This window comes from Scomber scombrus, chromosome 6, assembly GCF_963691925.1.
Source record: "Scomber scombrus chromosome 6, fScoSco1.1, whole genome shotgun sequence".
NCBI lineage: Eukaryota > Metazoa > Chordata > Actinopteri > Scombriformes > Scombridae > Scomber > Scomber scombrus.
In genome coordinates, this window is record NC_084975.1 from 32,912,924 (window position 1) to 32,931,164 (window position 18,241).

The 18,241-nt window shown below is 38.4% G+C and overlaps 1 protein-coding gene across 1 annotated transcript in view; it reads right to left on the reverse strand.

The window, feature by feature from the left end:
• LOC133982538 (cytosolic carboxypeptidase 4) overlaps positions 1 to 18,241 on the reverse strand; it is a 156,201-nt gene that overhangs the window by 116,998 nt on the left and 20,962 nt on the right. Inside the window, 2 exon segments of the mRNA XM_062421593.1 lie at positions 2,214 to 2,360; positions 3,863 to 3,926. Of these exon segments, the coding sequence (XP_062277577.1) occupies positions 2,214 to 2,360; positions 3,863 to 3,926 (211 nt within the window).

An 18,241-nucleotide genomic window follows, 5' to 3' on the forward strand; every position in this document is an offset into this window, starting at 1 on the left:
TTGTTTTACAGAGCTTTTATTGAGTCAGTTTGGACATTTTCTGTATTTTGCTGGTATGGAAGTCTTCCCATTAGAGATAAGAATGCACTGTCAAAGATTGTGAAGGTGGTCAGCAAGATAGTGGGAGTGGAGTTTAGAAGTCTTGCAGGATTTTATAACAAGCAGGTGTTAAACAAAGCAATCAACATTTATCAAGACAAAAGTCACCCCCTGCATGGAGAGTATACGCTTTTACCATCTGGGAGGCAGCTTCAGCACTCCCATAGCTTTTAAACAGCGGTACAAAAATTCCTTTATCCCTCTTTCCATCCAGGCACTGAATGCACTTTACAGAGGGAGATAGTACATGTCCATCTTAATCCTGATCCATATTCGATATCCTTTTGTTGGTCTTGACATCCTCAACCTGATGGGTCTGTTTGAATACCTATGTTTATTGCTACATTAGTCAAGTAATTAGACAGTTTCATCCATCATTACTGCCATTGGCTAATTCTGAAGTATATTCTGACTAACCATAATGACATGTTGTTGTTGTTTTTTAAATATGTTGATATACACAATAAGGCCAGATTTCATGCAATCAGTCTCCTCTGCTTCAAGACAGCAATGCTCCAACAACCTGACCACACGTCTTTTTAAGACCGACATGGGGCGCTCAAATGTTTGCAAGTGCATTTGCTATTTAAACAACATGGTTGCTGGACAGGAAAATAACAACTTCATCGGTCGTAAACTAGCAAATACATTTGCATCACCCCTGACGGCCCCAACGATGATTCATGAAACACTACCTTTCTTATTATTCTATGCTTTACACTAAGATTGCAATTTATTAACATACAAAACAGTTTTTTTAAAATTAGAACACTATTTTGCTAATTATGTGGAACACTTAATAATGAGTTAACTTACAAATCAGAGCTTGAGCACTATAAATAGGGCACAGGTAAACATTTGGTTTGGTTAACAGTGGAGGCCAATATTGGACAGAGAGTCATGCAATGCCTGGATGTAGAACTCCAGGCAATATCTCCAATGCTGACTAGCATAAGACAACATTGTATGTCATGTGAATGAAGTCCTATGGCATATGCTAACAGAAGGTGAGATTTAGCCTAACTTTTTCTGTTCATTTTTTCTAACACAAATGTTTTTCTTTTCCTCTGCTGCACTTTTGTTGTGTAAGGAATGGTAAAAAGTTTTCCCCCTTATTTGTGTTTTTTCCTTTATACTATCAGCACATACTTGCTACTTCATGTATTTAATCAAATGATGCTTTGTGTGTACTGTATTGGTGTGAAAACATATTATTTTTTTAAACAGATTTATTAGTTCTGCCACAGTATTTAAAAACAGAGCAGTAGACTGTTTAAAAGTGATCAGTTTTAATGTACTTTGTGAACAAAATAACAATTATGAAATAAAAAAAGACCACTGAATCAAAGTGAAGCAGTTGTACTTGCTGTTTCAAAGCATTGGATACGAGCAAAATGCTGACATCTACTGGGCAACTACTTGTATTGCACTTGTATGGATGGAATAAATCTGAGACTGTGATCAAACAGTTCATCAGAAAATAAATTCTCATTGATTTCTTTGTTGTAGTTTTGCTCCATACAGTCTTGACTATAGAAACTCCCTTTTAAACAGAATCTCCTGCTCTGTTTTTAGATAATGTGGATAATGAGAAGCAAACCCTGTATCCAAAACCAGCATGACACCTCCCTGACAGAAGTGTGACAGCGAGACAAGGCCTCGTTTGGGGTCGTCATGTGATATTTGGTGTGGTGAAGCAAGATACTGAAACATCTTGTTGATATACTTTGCTCTGACTGTTTGATACTGTGTTTAAAAATGTTCAAACAGATACAGCTACCTGAAGACCATTATTACTTACAGCTTGTAAAATAAATGATAAACATCTCTGCTATCTGTGCTTCTGATGATAATTCATTTGTTTGGATAAATGTGGCTTTTAAACTAGCAAATCACAGTGTCTGCAATGTAATCCAACATCATGTTGTAAATACATGCAAATTATTGGATTACTTAAATACTTAACAATACGACAACTAAAGGGTTGCATTGCCTCTTTACAGTTTGTAAAGCTGCCACACATTCCTTTGATGTATCTAAACAGATCTTAGTCTTGGTTTTTCTTTTTACATCATCATAACATTTATACTATTTGTCTATTTATATGTCCTCACCTCTATATCCAACTTTAGCCAGTAGGTGCAGTAGTGGCAGCAGAATGGTGTAGTTGGGACTGAAGCGACGGCCAGTTTGGACCAGTGCAGTCAGCAGGGCCTCGCTGCCACCTTTACTGATCATGTAGTGGATACGACGATCAGTACCTGAACAGAGAGACTCATGGTTGATTGGATACTTCCTTTACTGGAGAACACATTATGAAAAACTACAAAACCAAACCCTAATGCTTTGGCATTGCTATTATTAATCTGAACAACCTGTTTGGTAAATGGACTGCATTTATACAGTGCCTTTCTGGTCTTCGCAATGCCATTAAGAGCCAAGCATAACGTTTTGAGTTTTATCTTATTAATCGTGATGCTCAGTGACTCACTTACTCAAAACCACTGCCATGAATCGACCTCTGTAAACTGCACAGTGCATGGCATGTATTCATATGGCAGGAGTCTTGCTGCTGCTGTCATATTTCTGCACTGTTTGCACCGATTGTTGTGACTTTCCTTGCGATGTCTAATTTCTCTGCAACTTCAGAGAAGTGCTGGGCTCATGTTTCTACATAGTGTCATGCACTATGGCAAGTCTTCAGTTTTCAACTGAACTCAAAGATAATGGAGTTATGGAGTATTTTTGGTTTTTCATGCACTTTATTATAATGTGCAGTACGTTCTGTGCCCTTCAGCATATTTTTCAATGTGGAAAAGGGTAATCCCTCAAAAAAATAGAAGTGGACATTGTGTTATCTCAGGCTTTTTGCATTTCTTTTGATAATTAAGTAACTTTTTGTGCATTAATTTGATTCCCAATCAAGATACACTAGTAAGAATTGCTTCACATTGTTTCTTAGAAACTGTTGTTAAATACAAAATAATAGAATTTCAAACTTGCTGAAATGTGATTAATCATGATTAACTTTTGAAATGCAGCAATTAATCGCAGTGTTAAAAACAATGAATTGTTTGACAACCCAGGAGGGGGGAGGCAAGGATTTGCTCAAGAGTCTGAAGTGTAAAATAGTACATTTTAGGACAGTAACACATTTTTGTTGTGCTGGACCTGTAAACACATTGGATTGAAATTAAACAGTGACTATGAGGCTTAAGTGCATACAGGTCTACACTATTCACTGATATGCCTGTGAACATCCTCAAACACCTCTGAAGCTGAAAGTCAATACTTCAGCCTCACCATCAGTTTTTATGTCAAATCTAATGTGCTGGAGTACAGAGGCAACACAAAACAAATTATATCACAAATTGCAAGTTTTGTGGTTGTTCAATACAAATATTGGGTGTGATTAAAATAACGTGTAAACAAGGTTAAATGTTTATTTAGTTCATTATAACTTCATGTGTCACTTTTGATATTGTTTTCAACAATTTTCCTGAGTGGGTCTTTTGGTGCATTAAAAGTGTGAAATTTCAGAAGGCTGAAACAAACTGCCAATAGTGTGACTGCCTGTACTCCTGCCTGCACAGGTTAAGTAGATTAGATTTCTCAGTTTCCTACAATGATCAGCTCCCCTCCTTTCTCTCTGTTTCCACAGACCTGTTTGGATTGACTTCTTTTACAATGTTTTTTTTATGTGTGTATATTCCTGAATACACACATTATATTAAATGCATTTAAGTGGTTAATCTGAGCATACCTGCTGACAGAAGTTCATCCAGGACATTGAGAATATTCAGGGTGCTCTCCACATCTCCTGCATTCTGCAGAAACCAAAAACAGACAGAACATAGAAAATGAATGCAAAAGGCTGACAATAAAGAATGACTTCAATCAGACTTAAGTTTCTCTGTGGCTATGGTATAAGCCAAAATGTATTCTTGGATCCTCACTATATGTGACAAAACATTTGAAACATTTGTGAAAGCATTTTTTGTTTTTGTTTAATAGTTCAAGCACATTCAAGAAATGAACACGGCCACCATGATGTAGCCCAATAGCCCTACAGGTTGGTGTGAGTGTGATGGATAGAAAAACAAACAAACAAACAAACAAAAAACAGTTGACTCATTCTCAACAACAAATGTATAATGTGTAAAAACCTTTCGAAATATAGGTTTACTATCTGTCTGATGTCTACTTTACTCTATACATTGAAATAATGCCAATCTTTCAACAGTTTTACTGACTTCTCCTTTACAGTGGTGGTCTATGGAGAAAATTTGATTTGTTCCACAGGGGGATTTGTCGCTACAATATCACCGGTTGCCATTGGGTAAAATTGGCTGCAACACTGCAGCTGCACCCTATCCAGCTCTTACACATCCATGACTTAAACATGTGTTGTATGAAGAGACATCTTCCAGTGGATAACTATCTGCCTGATATAAATAGCTAAATGTGTTGCATGCAGACAGCCTGTATAGGTGGCCAACAATCTGCCTGTTTAATAGAGACAAGTGCAGAGTTGTTCTGAGTTACTGTAATGAGAGACCGTTGCTAAACACAGTAGTAACAACATCTCTGATTATCTTGGGGCACTCCTTCAATTTTTGACACCATTATCACACTGTTACTGCTCACTACTACAAGGAGACATTCATTTATATAAATGTCGGTTGCTACGATTATGTTTCTACCATATCTTCATCAACATTATCTGCTGCGTCAAACCAAGCACAAATTCAAAAACAAATCCACTGAAAGAAATATCTTTGAAGGATGAGAATATAAACTAGCCAAACACCAGTTTGAAGTGTTCATACTGAGAAAGTGTCATATCCACTTGTGTGGTAGAGTCAAAGATGATACCATTAAAACATACTGTGCATGCAGTCTTTTTCTGTAGTTGAAGCTCTGCAGGCTGACACCCCCAAAACTATTAGAACACAGATAGTCCCCAGGTGGTGCTCAAGCAACTGCCCTTTTGGTGTCTGACTAGACTGACATTTTTTTCTATTTCCTTTCTAATTTTTATTAATTTTAAAATTTGGCCTATGGCATGAATTCTCAAAAGATGTTGTTACTTGCTTTCTATATCAAACTAGACTTAGGGTGTTTTCACACCAACAGCATTTAGTGCGTTTTAATCAACCGTAGCTCTTTTGACCCCTTGTTTCGGTTTGTTTGCATCAGTCAGAATGCAACAATCAGACTAAGGTCCGCACCAAATTAACTAAGGTCTAAGACCACCAAAAAGAGGTGGTCTCAATCCGCACCAACTGCTGAACTCTGGTTTGGTTCCGATGGTGAGAAAGCAACCTGAAACAATCGATCTACTTGTAATGAATTATGGGTATGCAGGCACTCAATTGAGGAAATTACATCATCCGATTATTTTCCAAACTATTTATTTCAAACAGTAATATTTGCCAAAAATGAGCAGAGGTGGGAAGTAACTGTATGTTACTGTACTAAGTAGATTTTCATTTTCCAGGTATCAGGTATTTTTCTGACGACTTTTCTAATTTTCCTCCCTACATCTGAACACAAATATCTGCACTTTCTACTCCTTACATTGTCAAAACAGAGTTGTTACTTGTTTCAACATCAGTGACTTTATAAAGACTGAAGAGTACGGTTTAAACCTGCTCCATGTATAAAGTGAGATGACTTTTGTTGTGATTTGGCGCTATATAAATAAAGATTGATTGATTGATTGATTGATTGATTGATTGATTGATTGATTGATTGATTGATTGATTGATTGATTGATTGATTGATTGATAAAAAGAAGACACAACGTGCAAATGAGTGATATAAAACCAATCTTTTTTTTTCTTTTGGTGTGTGTGACGCCCTGGGCGGCTGTTCATATCTAAATCCTCCAACAAAGAAAGTCTGACAATGTGTGCAGACAGTGCAGTAATATGACAGCAGCAGTGAGACTCCTGACATATGAAGCTCAGCGAAAGTTCAGTCAGAAGACTCTAAAACATACAGGCATAACTGGTAACTTCTGCCTCCTTCAAGCATGCTCATCTATTACCTAGATTTCTATGTCTAGGGCGTTATTCCAATTGTTGCTAGTCACCTGCCAATCTCAGCAACCAATAGCAAATCGCCACACTTCAGCCTGAGCCTATCATCCTGTAGCGGTCCGTTTAAATGTGCCTCTCTCCCTTTGCTTCAGTCCTGTCATACAGCTGTTCCTGCGCCCCACCACCTCCCCATCTCCGCCATTCTCTACAGGATCTGCAGTCTATTCCCATCTGCCATCTTCTCTTCAGTCTCATCAGCAATCACCATCACCAGTGTCTGGACTTCATGGGGGATCTACATATATATGCAGCCGTTCAGAGATGATTCCTCATGGAGTTCAAACGCCCAAGACTTTGTCATTACTAAGATTTTGTTCATTACATATTTACAATAAATATCTTTCTATTTACTTGTCTCTCCTGATTGAAATGAAAATAGCTGTGCACTGTGCACAGTTTACAGAGGTCCATTATCACAGCAATGTGTGACAGTGAGTGAGTCAGTGAAGAGCGATTAATGCGAATAAAAAGTACATAAAATAACAGATTATGCACGGCCCTTACATTGCGATTAACTCGTTAACGCTGACAGTCATAATATTTATATTATATATTTATATATATTCTGTCTGAAATTTGGCTTGCAGCAAAACTAGACTGTGTCCAGTGATTTTTTTCTGTGCAGGTTGTTAACAATAGAGGAAAATGAAGGAGATAAGCACCAACGTGACCTATGAGAAGTAGTCAGCTCAACTATTACTTATTTTGGTTCGTATAGAAATATGCATATGTGAACCTAAACTTTACCTCTGCACGCTACATTGTAACAATTTATTGCCTGCTGCGGACCAAACAATCAAACTATAGGTCTGAAAACGACCTTAGATTTAACCAAATTAGTGAACCATACATTAGCCTGAAAGATCTTGTAATAAAATGATCTGTTGTTCTGTAGCTAATGGAAACATTTTCTCAGAAGTGCGCTGCTTTGGGTTGGAGGCAGCAGAAGCCCAAAGGGAGATGAAGTTATCTGAATACAAGTTTGAGATGAAAAGCCTGAGATGACAGGCTTAACTTCATCAACTATTATGTTGCATTATACTTACTGTATTTTCATTTTAAATTGTTTAAATACTGATATTGCAACCAAAAATCTTAAAAATGTTAATGATCTTCTCAATTTCAAAGCAGAGACCTCCCACCAGTGGCCCCCCGTGAAAAAGGAGCCAAAAGACCAAAGGGTAATAAGGCACCATCACAGCAAGACACAGCGCTGTGTCGTTAGACCTGCAGTCATAGCTGCTCTCATGTAACACTGACAGCAAAGAGGTCCTGTTTAGTCAAGAAGGTGAATTCTCTTCCCATGTTTTTTAGGACCCTAATGGTGTCTAGTTAAGAATTGTTCATTTTGCCAAAGTCAACTAATGGCCCATGGGTTTGTTTGGGGGACATCTTGAATTGCAATGACAACATACAAAGACTAATCAACCCACTTTTTCATATAATCTTGACACTGGGAATGATATGGAAATGTTATTGACATGAAATAAGACATTTTAGGCTCATAACAATATAACCTTTGCTATTTTGTTTAAGATAAGAAAACTTTATTGTCCATTATTTTACATGAAAAATAAGATAACGTGCTCAACTCACAATAATAACACAAAAAGTGGATGCTGGATCCTTGAAATAGTAATGGAAGTAAATGACCTCTTAGAGTTAGAGAGAAGAGCTCTAGCACAGTTGAAGACAATTGTCATATGCCATGCAGACAAAGGTGAGCCACTGTGGTCCAGGATAAAACTTCAACTCCCGAATGGAAATGTTCCTTGTCATAATTGTGTACACTGTTTTTCTATGATCAAGGGTAATCAGTTCACCTGTCTGAAGTCTGATGTTGACATTAAGGTTGGGGCAGAATTACATATTACACCAAATACATTGTTTACCTGTTAAAATGTCTGTGTCATTTATATGTTAGTAAAACAAAGCAGGAGTTAAAAACCAAGATCTGTAAGCAGAAGTGTTCTATTGAGAATCATGATGAAATCAGTCAAACCACAGCTTGAGTAAACTACATTATATGGTTATTGAGACAGCAACTAAACCACAGAGAGGTGGAAACAATTCTTCTTCAGAAACAGGCATATTGAATACCTACATACTCTCATCCTCAATCGGCTGGCTGAGCAGAATTCATTTGTTTGTTTCTTATGGAGTGAATGCAATTTGTGTTTTTTGTTTATTTTTATCTTTTGTTTTTTAATTTAAAAAAAATGTTTAATGTCTGTAACCTACATCATATGATTGCGGCTCCCTCTGCTAGGATACACCCGTGGTACCAGGTGTGAACATCTGTAATTAACTCCACCTGTGTCTACTGATTTTGAAGTTGCCAGTACACGCACTGAAGAAGGATGTCTTGGCTGAAATGTCTGTGTGGCAATTTACAAAAGGCAATTTTGATTACTGACCTAGTCTTTCTTCTCCATTACATTACATGAAATGGAAATTTGCTTTGGTATTCTGGCAACATGGTGTAAAACAGAGAGTAAAGAGCCGATGGTGATGGTGGGTGTTATTTTATTTTGTCTGTATTTAGAATGGCGACAGCAGAAGGCATAAATTACTTCTTGTGTCAATTTTTCCTGCTTAGTGGGACATTGAGTCTCATGCAGGATGGCAACAGCTGGAATGATGATCATTATAGACCAGGGTTGCATTGTTGGTTATGGACCAGGTTCTGAGGTGAAAATGCTTTATTTCTAATTATTTCGCTGGCCTGGTTAACTACCTGGGTCAGCTTCCCCGCAGTCAGATATAGTCTGACTGAGAGGTTCCCATACCAGAAGACAATGATTATGACAATGATTATGACAATGACGACAATACTGTTGTATTTTACTTCATTTGTATATGAGATGGTGAGAGAAAGGATTGTGCCGGTGTTCAGGACAAGGCTGTCGGAGAAGGTGTCAATAATAAACACTCGCTGAGGTTGCTGCTGACTTTCAGGCCACAAATGTTGCTAGACCATATTAAAAGCAGAGGAGAAAGCCATAAAAAGAGCACAGATATACGAGGTGACGTTATGTAGATGACCATTTCCTTTGTCCAGGAGAGTGAGAGTAGCATCCGCCACACCTCCACTGACTCAGTAGGCAAACTACATGGTGTCCATGGACTTAGCTCTTTATGATATAAGTCTTGCTCATTAGATGCACCATGAATTGCTTAATTTGGGTATGAGGCAGATGGGTCTAAAATCATTAAGCAATTTTGTGCGTGCTGTTGAAGGCACCGGGACAAAGGTTGCCATTTCCAGGCCTGGGAGCCAAAAGAAGTGTTGTGGAACATCTAGAATAGCTGGGTAAAGATGGGTCCCAGTTGGATATCACATTCTTTCAAGACCCTTCCCTTTAGCTCATATGGCTTTACAACTGTTGATTTGATGGATGATCAAAATTACCTTTTCCTTTATATCACAAGGGCATGTGCCATTCCTACATAGACAATCACATTAAGTCATGTTTATCAAATCTGGAATAAAATATGTTCACATCATTTGAAAGGATAACAGGGTCATCACATTAAGTGGCTTTTTCCTTCCCATCTCGTCAACCTTGTCTTTGTAGTCCATTTTTGTCTTCCTTACCATGCATCTTATTTCCTTCTCCAAGTGTTTCGCTTTTTTTAATCTCCCACTAGGAAAACTATTTTCTTTTGATTTAAATGGTATTTTCGCTCTTTGCTGACCCATGGTTTGTTATTGGGGATAGATGATTCTCAGCTCTTCAACTGAGTCATTTGTCAAGGCCGGTGTGGTTTTAACAACAGGTTTCTCCCTGTTTAGTTTCTGACAGTACTTTGGCAAGAGGTGGATGGCATTATGATCAGACAGGCCTAGTGGTAGGCGGCATCTGAGCACATAAACGCTCTCAGCATTTCCAAATCAGTGGTCAAGAGCCTTATTTAACTATGTTCGACAGGTCACATAATGCAAATTTGTTACACCAGATGGTTTGTTACATAAAGCCATCTGAGAAGTCGTCCATGGAAAACTGTTTGGAAAAGGGCAGGCTCTTTCAATATATACTTTACATATACTACCATCTTTCTATCACGTCAATACTGATTGACGCTGATTGGTTAAAACCCTGTGTGGTTCTGACACAAATTACACTTGAAGCCTGATAAAATGGATTCTTGTGTGATCTTGTGGAAATCACACATTTGTTAAAATCACCCAATAAGAGGATTGGATCATCAACAGCATTGTGCTTTGTTGAAACTTCGAAAAAATGCGCTCAACCGCTAATGCATAATCTGGGCCAGGCAAGTATTCCACAATGACTGTGATTTGCCCAAACTAACAGGGAAAGTAGTGCTGTTGAAAAGAAACAATCCCAAAGGATCACCAAAGCCTAGATCACAACTACAAACATGACAAGCATATTCCCTAACATGATTGCCAGGTACTGACTTTGTTATACAAATGGTGACACCAAAACAAACAAAAAAACCAGATGCCAAGGGTTAGCACTCGCATACGCACCCCTAGTGGTTAATGGTTCACAATAGTTCCCTGCAAAATCTGAATAAAAGTATATCAATGGCAAAGTTGTTAAATGGATGGCAATAATTCTGACATGATAATACTACCTAGGCTAATTGAATGCAAGTTTTCAAAACCCCATTTCACTGATCATTATCTATGTCAGAGTGATTGCCATCCGCTTAATAACTTTGCCAATTGAAATAAGAGAATAAAATGGTTTAATTTTCGCTTGCAGGAAACCACTGCAAAACAAGATAGCAAAATTCACAGTGTTATGAGTCTACATTTTTTTATTCGCCTGTTTTTCACCAATAAAGAGTGGTTGCACCATGTCAATGACTTTTCCATTTGATTCCTGGTGTCAAAATTACATGGGGTTGGGTTCATATGTGTTTGTGTGTTATCGGGTTCAGGAGTTGTGAAAGTTGTGAGTTTTTTGCCACTCGTTTGTACATCAATTAAAGATGGTTGACATAAATATTATGCTAAATATTCTTATCTAGATACCTTTAAGGTCTTAATAAACAAATTACAAAAACATGCCATGTGGATACATGGGAACATTTTTCTCCTGCATGTCTAGTTAATCACAATGCAGCAGCTAAAACTGTCTCAGGTCTTGCATGGTGCCTCACATCTGTCAAGAAGGGGTTGCCAAATCTCATAAATATATACTGCTTGTTGATAAGCGTATATCAAAGTCTGTCCATGTGAAGCACACTTGCTAGATTTTTGAGTGATGTATTGAGTGTATGGAAGTTTTCTGATTCCCTGTTAAATCAGGAATTTGGCCAAAAGAGTACAGAAAAAAAGAACATATTTTTTCATGTTTATTTTGGTGGAAGGCTTTTGTGCTGTGTTTTTGTGTGGCCATTCAGAACTGGATTAAACACTTGGCCTTAGACGTGCCAACATGTCATATCCTACAATCCTTTTTTAGACCTTTTGAATCATTCTAAGAATTTTATATCACAGACGGGAAAAGCATTCACTGGACGGGGAAATCCCAGGAGTCATGTTTTTTGTGGTTCATTGGTCCAGGTGTATGATTCTCGCTTAGGGTGCCAAAGGTCCCGGGTTCAAATTCCAGATGAGCCCCAATAGTAGTTGTGTGCCTCCCGCGTGTCCATTAATTTTGCTAGTTTGAAACATTAATTTTGGAGGTTTGTCCAGTGTGCCCAGTATGAATGAAACTTAAGTAAAGGTTAGTGCATCCTGAACTAAAAAATGAAGTGGTAAGATTGATGGATCCAACGGTGGTTGCTGAAAAAAAAAAAGCTACACCGGGCCAAACTCTGTCAGCTCCAATAGCAGGACTTATGCATGCTGTGCCTCGTTGGTCTAGGGGTATTATTCTCGCTTTGGGTGCAAGAGGTCCAGCGTTCAAATCCCAAATGAGCTTTCAGGGCAGGAATGTGATTCCCTTTATTGGCTTAACTGAAAAACATCAGAACTGTTGTGAAGCTAAGCCATCCTAAGGAGTTAAAAGTTGAACAACTGCACCTACATGTTGAGGGTGACGGTTGGGTGGTATGCTGGGCACATCCACTCTGGAGGAGACTTCAGAAGATGCCAGGAACATAACGAAAGGGCTGCTTATCAGGATAGATATAGGTCTATAGTTGGCGAAAAAAAGTGTTAACTGAAGGAAAGACTTCCCAGCTAACAGTTGTTTTTTTATGTACATAGTTCACAAACAAAGACCACGCCACTTGTACAGTGTAAAAATAGTTTATTTGGTTTGACGAGAGTATTCAGGAAAGGCTGGATGGGGGTAATGTACGGTGGGATGATTTGGGGCCAGGAGACTGAAAAGCGGTTCAATTGTGAGAGAATGAACAGTAGCTGAAGGTTGGATTGGGGCCATATACAGTGGGATGAATGGGAGTCAGGAGAGGAATGTAGGGGGTCGTGATGCATCTGGAATGTTGAAGAACCTAGAGATTGAGACTCAGGATGAGTGAATGTCTCGATGACTTCCGGCTTCATCATTACCCTGTGTTTCCTATAAAGAGAAGATAGAGAGAGGAAAAGATTGGGGTTCTGGGGGTAGGGTCATAAAAACTGAGACAAATGGGAGGGAAAGGGATGACACACATCTATTTAGGTAGGCACAGATGATTGAATTGGGGAGCGAGACATGGTCTTGTTCTTGAATACATATAGTTATACACAAATATTATGGCAATTTGGCCAGTAGTGAGATATCTCACTCCTGACCAAGTGTTGGACAGATGTATCAACTGACAAACACCATCATTATGAAGTCATATTCTGACAACAGTTGCATTTTTGTTGCTGAAATTAATGCTTGTGATTCACCCACAGGAAAAAGAACTACATGCCTGTGCAGTACCCAGAGTTTAAAACTTGTTGCTTACAAAATAGAGGTCAGTACTATTACTCTATCAAATACAGCAACACAGCTATCAATATACTACCAGCTTTTATCCAGATAGGTGGCTACAGCTTTATCGCCTTTTCTATTAGCAGATATAAATGCAAACTCCTGACCTAGCCTAGTCTTCCTAACACATTACATAAAGTGAAGGTTATACTAATAAAATCTTTATTTTCTGTATTTTTCAATAAACTGTTTTTTTGTGATAACAGCTTAATTAACTATGTGCACTCAGTGCTCTTCATTATGTGAGGACCAACTTACTTTATTTCCTTGCACTTTGCAATCCAGTTGGACTGACCATGGAATACCCAAATCAGTTACCCTGAGGGAATGAGCATTTTGTTTATGATGAGGACAAAACAATCTTAGTCATGTTATACTTGTTTATAAAGGATAAAGGGCTTCTATCTTCTATCTATATTCTACGTTTTTCCTCATAGATACTTATAAATTCATAAATGGCACTCAATGACCAACTGCTATTTAGACCACTAGTTTGACATCCGTAGCATAAAATGTTATTAATAGTGCCAGCACTTGTTGACACAGAGCAATGGTAACAGCAAAGCAGGCGGTAACAAGCTGAGTAGGTGTGGTTAATTAAAAGGCTGTATGGATCATCCATATGTATCAGCAATATGAATGAGTTATAAGAATCTTTATCACAGCTAAGCCTCTGGACCAAACCAATCATATTGACCAGAGCACACCGCTCCTGAACAGTAATCTGTAGGAAAACACTGGATCTAATATCATCATGACATCTACAAAACCCATCCAGACCCACAGCTTGGCTATAATGATGGCAAAATTGTGATGTGTGGCGCAGCAGCAGAGAACTCTGAATGGTCTCTGTGCAGGGGGATGAGTGCAGATGTAAACAGATTTTACTCAGATAATACCTGTGCTCCTAAAAAGCACATTATCAGTACAGTATACTTTCTTTAAATAGTGTTATCATATAGATATATTGTTGCTTGTTAAGTCAGAATATGATGCAGTCTTCAAAGGTGAAGTACAGCTGACAAGCGACAACTCCAAAACAACATGACCCAACCATTCTGTCATGTTTCAAAGGACTGTTATAATAATAATAATAATGCATTTTCTTTAAAGGCGCCTTTCAAAGCACTCAAGGACACCTTACAAGGCACAAAAACACGACAACAGTACATCAAACAATAAAAATCAGGTACATTTTAGTGCAAAGATAAAGAAATAAATATGAATGTGACTATAAAGTGCATCAGTGCAACAAATAAGCAAGAACATGATTGCATAGTTAGTGTGAGACAGAGTATGCCACTCTGAATAAGTGCGTTTTCAGGCGGGATTTAAAGGTGGAAACAGAGTCCGAAGTGCAAATGTCTGGTGGGAGAGAGTTCCAAAGGCGGGGGGCAGATCGGCTGAAAGCTCTTGACCCCATGATGGTAGTTAAGTTGGCAGATGGGGCAAAGAGCTGGTTGGCGGAGGAGGATCGGAGAGTTCGGGAGGGTGTGTAGATGTGAATCAGTTCAGAGAGATATGATGGTGCCAGGTTGTGAAGGATCTTGTAAGTGAGGAGTAGAATCTTAAAGTCAATGCAGGATTTGATAGGGAGCCAATGAAGTTGCTGCAGGGTAGGAGTGATGTGTTCAATAGAGGGGGTTCTGGTTATGATACGGGCTGCTGCGTTCTGTACCAGCTGGAGTTTGTGAAGAGATTTCCGCGGAAGACCAAAGAGGAGAGAGTTACAGTAGTCCAGACGGGATGTGATCAGGGTGTTTACCAGGATAGCGGTGCAGGTTAGTGAAAGTGAGGGACGGAGACGGTTGATGTTCCGTAGATGGAAGTATGCAGTCCGAGTAACGTTATTGATGTGGGCTTCGAAAGATAATGTGCTGTCCAGGATGACACCCAGGCTCTTTACCTGATGCGAAATTATGAATCCATCCACTAAATTTGTCAACTGTCTGCATTAAAACTAACAAATCTCCTATGGCCTTCAATTAATTTATTGTAAATTGCTTTGGAAAAGCGTCTCTGCCAAATGACTATAATGTAAATTTTACTGTAGCACTACACATGAACACTCCACACAAACTTTACCTTGTGAGGCCGCTGGATTTCTAAGATCACAACTTCACAAGATCACGCAAGAACCCATCTTATCAGGCTTCAAGTTATGACATATTATCTGTACTATTGGAGATTCAGAGGTTTCTCATGAGGACTTTCATGTGATCCTGCAATCTCCAAATCCAGCTGCCTCGCAATGGAAGACGGTGATAGATGGATCATCCAATCACCTTCTATAATCTTGGATCTTGACAGACTTGAGTAAAGATAATGGCTAGATATAAGCGCAATACAAGTTATCAATCATTGCCAGATCAATTGAGAGCTACTCCCTTTTCCCTTTTTTTGAATGTTCACACAGTGAGATACACTGTCCATCTTTTTTATTGTCATTTAATGTTAAAGTTTTATAGCAACATACATACATACTGTAGCCATCAAAAGTTTGGACACACCTTCCCATTCACTTGAATCTTCGCTGTCTTAGCGCCTCACAGTTGGCAGTATACTCACAGCTACAGTTAGATGCTTATAGGTGTAACTGAATAGTACAGCATAAGGTGATGTGCTTCCAATCATGTAGAATTACCATCCTTTCTATCTATAGATAGAGCTGTTAAAGTCTATCTATAGAGCCATAAAAATAAATGTCAAAGCAGGCACACTGTAATCACATTGGGCCTCATTCACTAATATGTGTGCAGAAATGTTTTTACTCTCCGCAAAAAATAAGTGCTTGTACAAAATCACTGCCGGATTCATGACACATGAGTACCGGCAGTACCCAGCCGATTTTGTTCTCACCACTGTGTGTATGTTTGTGAATCAAAATCATTCTAAACTGACAGGCACGTTCCCTCTATCTGCAATCAGCATACCGCCACGCCTCAATTTCTCTATATAAGGACATCTGTTTGGTGTATCATGAAGAGAGCTCTGTGCTGAACAGAGAAGTTGAAAGAAGTTGAGTTATAATAGATGACCCAAAAGGTACAAATCAGAAGAATTTAACAATAGCAGAAACTGAAATAAATGTGTCAGAGGTGGACACTTTTCTGTAGCGTGTCCTCTGGACAATGTTAAAAACAACAACAACAACAAAAAAGACGAAGCCTGGGCCTCAATAACTGAGGCAGTGAATACTGTGTCCCTTGAGGTTCAGACGTTGGCATAAGTAAAACAAAAAAAAGGTTTGACATCAAAGTTGATGCCACAACACGAAACCACGAAACACAGACCAGAAAAAGGGCAAACAGGAGTACAAGGAACACCAGATCTGACAGCCCAGGATGAGAGACTGGCAGCAATTATTGGACAGTTATGATGAAGACTAATTTATTCAAGGAATGAGAGAGAAAGTGATGACATTGATGATATTTGCAATTTCTTGTGTCTTTTGTAATTAACGAGTGTAATTCAGTCAGAACAAAACTTTATTTAAATGAACACAGCACAGCAATTAATTAGAGAAGAATATAATTTGTAGGTACTGATAATGCAATTGAATACATTAATGAAACATTGAAACGGGTATTGGATGTCATGAAGTGTGTGTGTGTGTGTGTGTGTGCGTGCGTGCGTGCGTGCGTGCGTGCGTGTGTGTGTTGGCTTCAGAAAAATTAAGATAAACCTACAATTTATTCCATATACATTTTATAATAAGGTATTTTAACTTGCCATCATCAGTACTGCAGCCCTGTCATCATTTGTGCATACGAATAGTCTGAGGCTGTTTACAGAGTACAAACAAATTTAGTAAGAACATATTGAGTTTAAGCACAGATTTGTGCATACACACTGTTTGTGAATGAGGCCCATTATGCCTCAGCAGTCTTAAATTCACTTTGACCAAAACTTTGTGTTTCATTCGTAGATTATCCATGTGCCCACATAGGTTTTCCATCATAGTTATGCTCATGTTTCAGTTTCACAAGTCTTGACATTCTACTCACTTCACTACTTCAGTACACCTCAAAAACAACTGTCATACAGTAGTGTCTCTTTTGCCCCTCCTCAGCACTGTTCCATTCACCGATCTCAATCCAGCTGGCCTGAAACATCAGTGCTCATACTATATTCACTTTAGTTATGATCTGCATCAAGTTAAGTTTAAGTGGTAATTCCAAGGGGATTTCTCAAGTCACTGGGAACCAAAATCATTGCCATGCCTATTTCTGGAGTGGGAAAACATTAGTGCTAGCATGTTTGGAATGAGTGTGTAGGAAGTCACAGAGGACAACAGTGATATATCACTTAGTTTCAATGGAACTGACGGAACCTGTGAACTTGCTGCAGCAGCAAAATTAATTTGCATGTGGCTTTTGCATTGTTTAGTTTAGTGAGCTCCAATCAACAGCAAAGCCACAATGAAAACTGAAGGGCTATGTAGTATGCAGCATGGTTTGCAGCCATGATGCAGGAAGAAATGTTAATGCTACTATTGCTGTATTAAAATGATCCACTGATTCAATGGAAATAGTGCAGGATGAAAAATGAGCTTTTCGGTTATTGTCAGCTATCTGTCTTGTTACATCGTTTACAGTTATAAATACTAAATCATATGTTAAGATTGCCTTATTTAATGCAAACATGCAGTAATTTGTTATTTTCAGTGTTTTTTCTGAGAAAAAAAGATGGCTTTCACTGCTTTGTAAGGTTATAGAGCTAGCAGTCAGTGTAGTTGTTTTTGTCTGTACTGTACTGTTGCTGTCTGTGTTTTTTTGTTATTGTGAAGCGACCTTGGGTTTCGTGAAAGGTGCTATAAAAAATAAAGATATTATTATTATTATTATTATTATTATAGTTGACCAGCAACAGAGATGAAAGCTGTCATTTTAAGCCAATAAAGTGCTGCCAGGTCTCAACCACAATCCATAACTCCTGAGTCCAGTGCTTCCTTCTCTCTGCACATCACCCCATCACACACCAGTAAACACAAAGCAGGATATGTAGAGAGGCTCCAGCATGCTCTGATTACAAATAGGCTACAACAGATATTATAGCTATCTTTGCACTATATATGTACAAATGTGTAATTTTACAAATATATCCAACATGTTTTATTCCTGCCTGTCC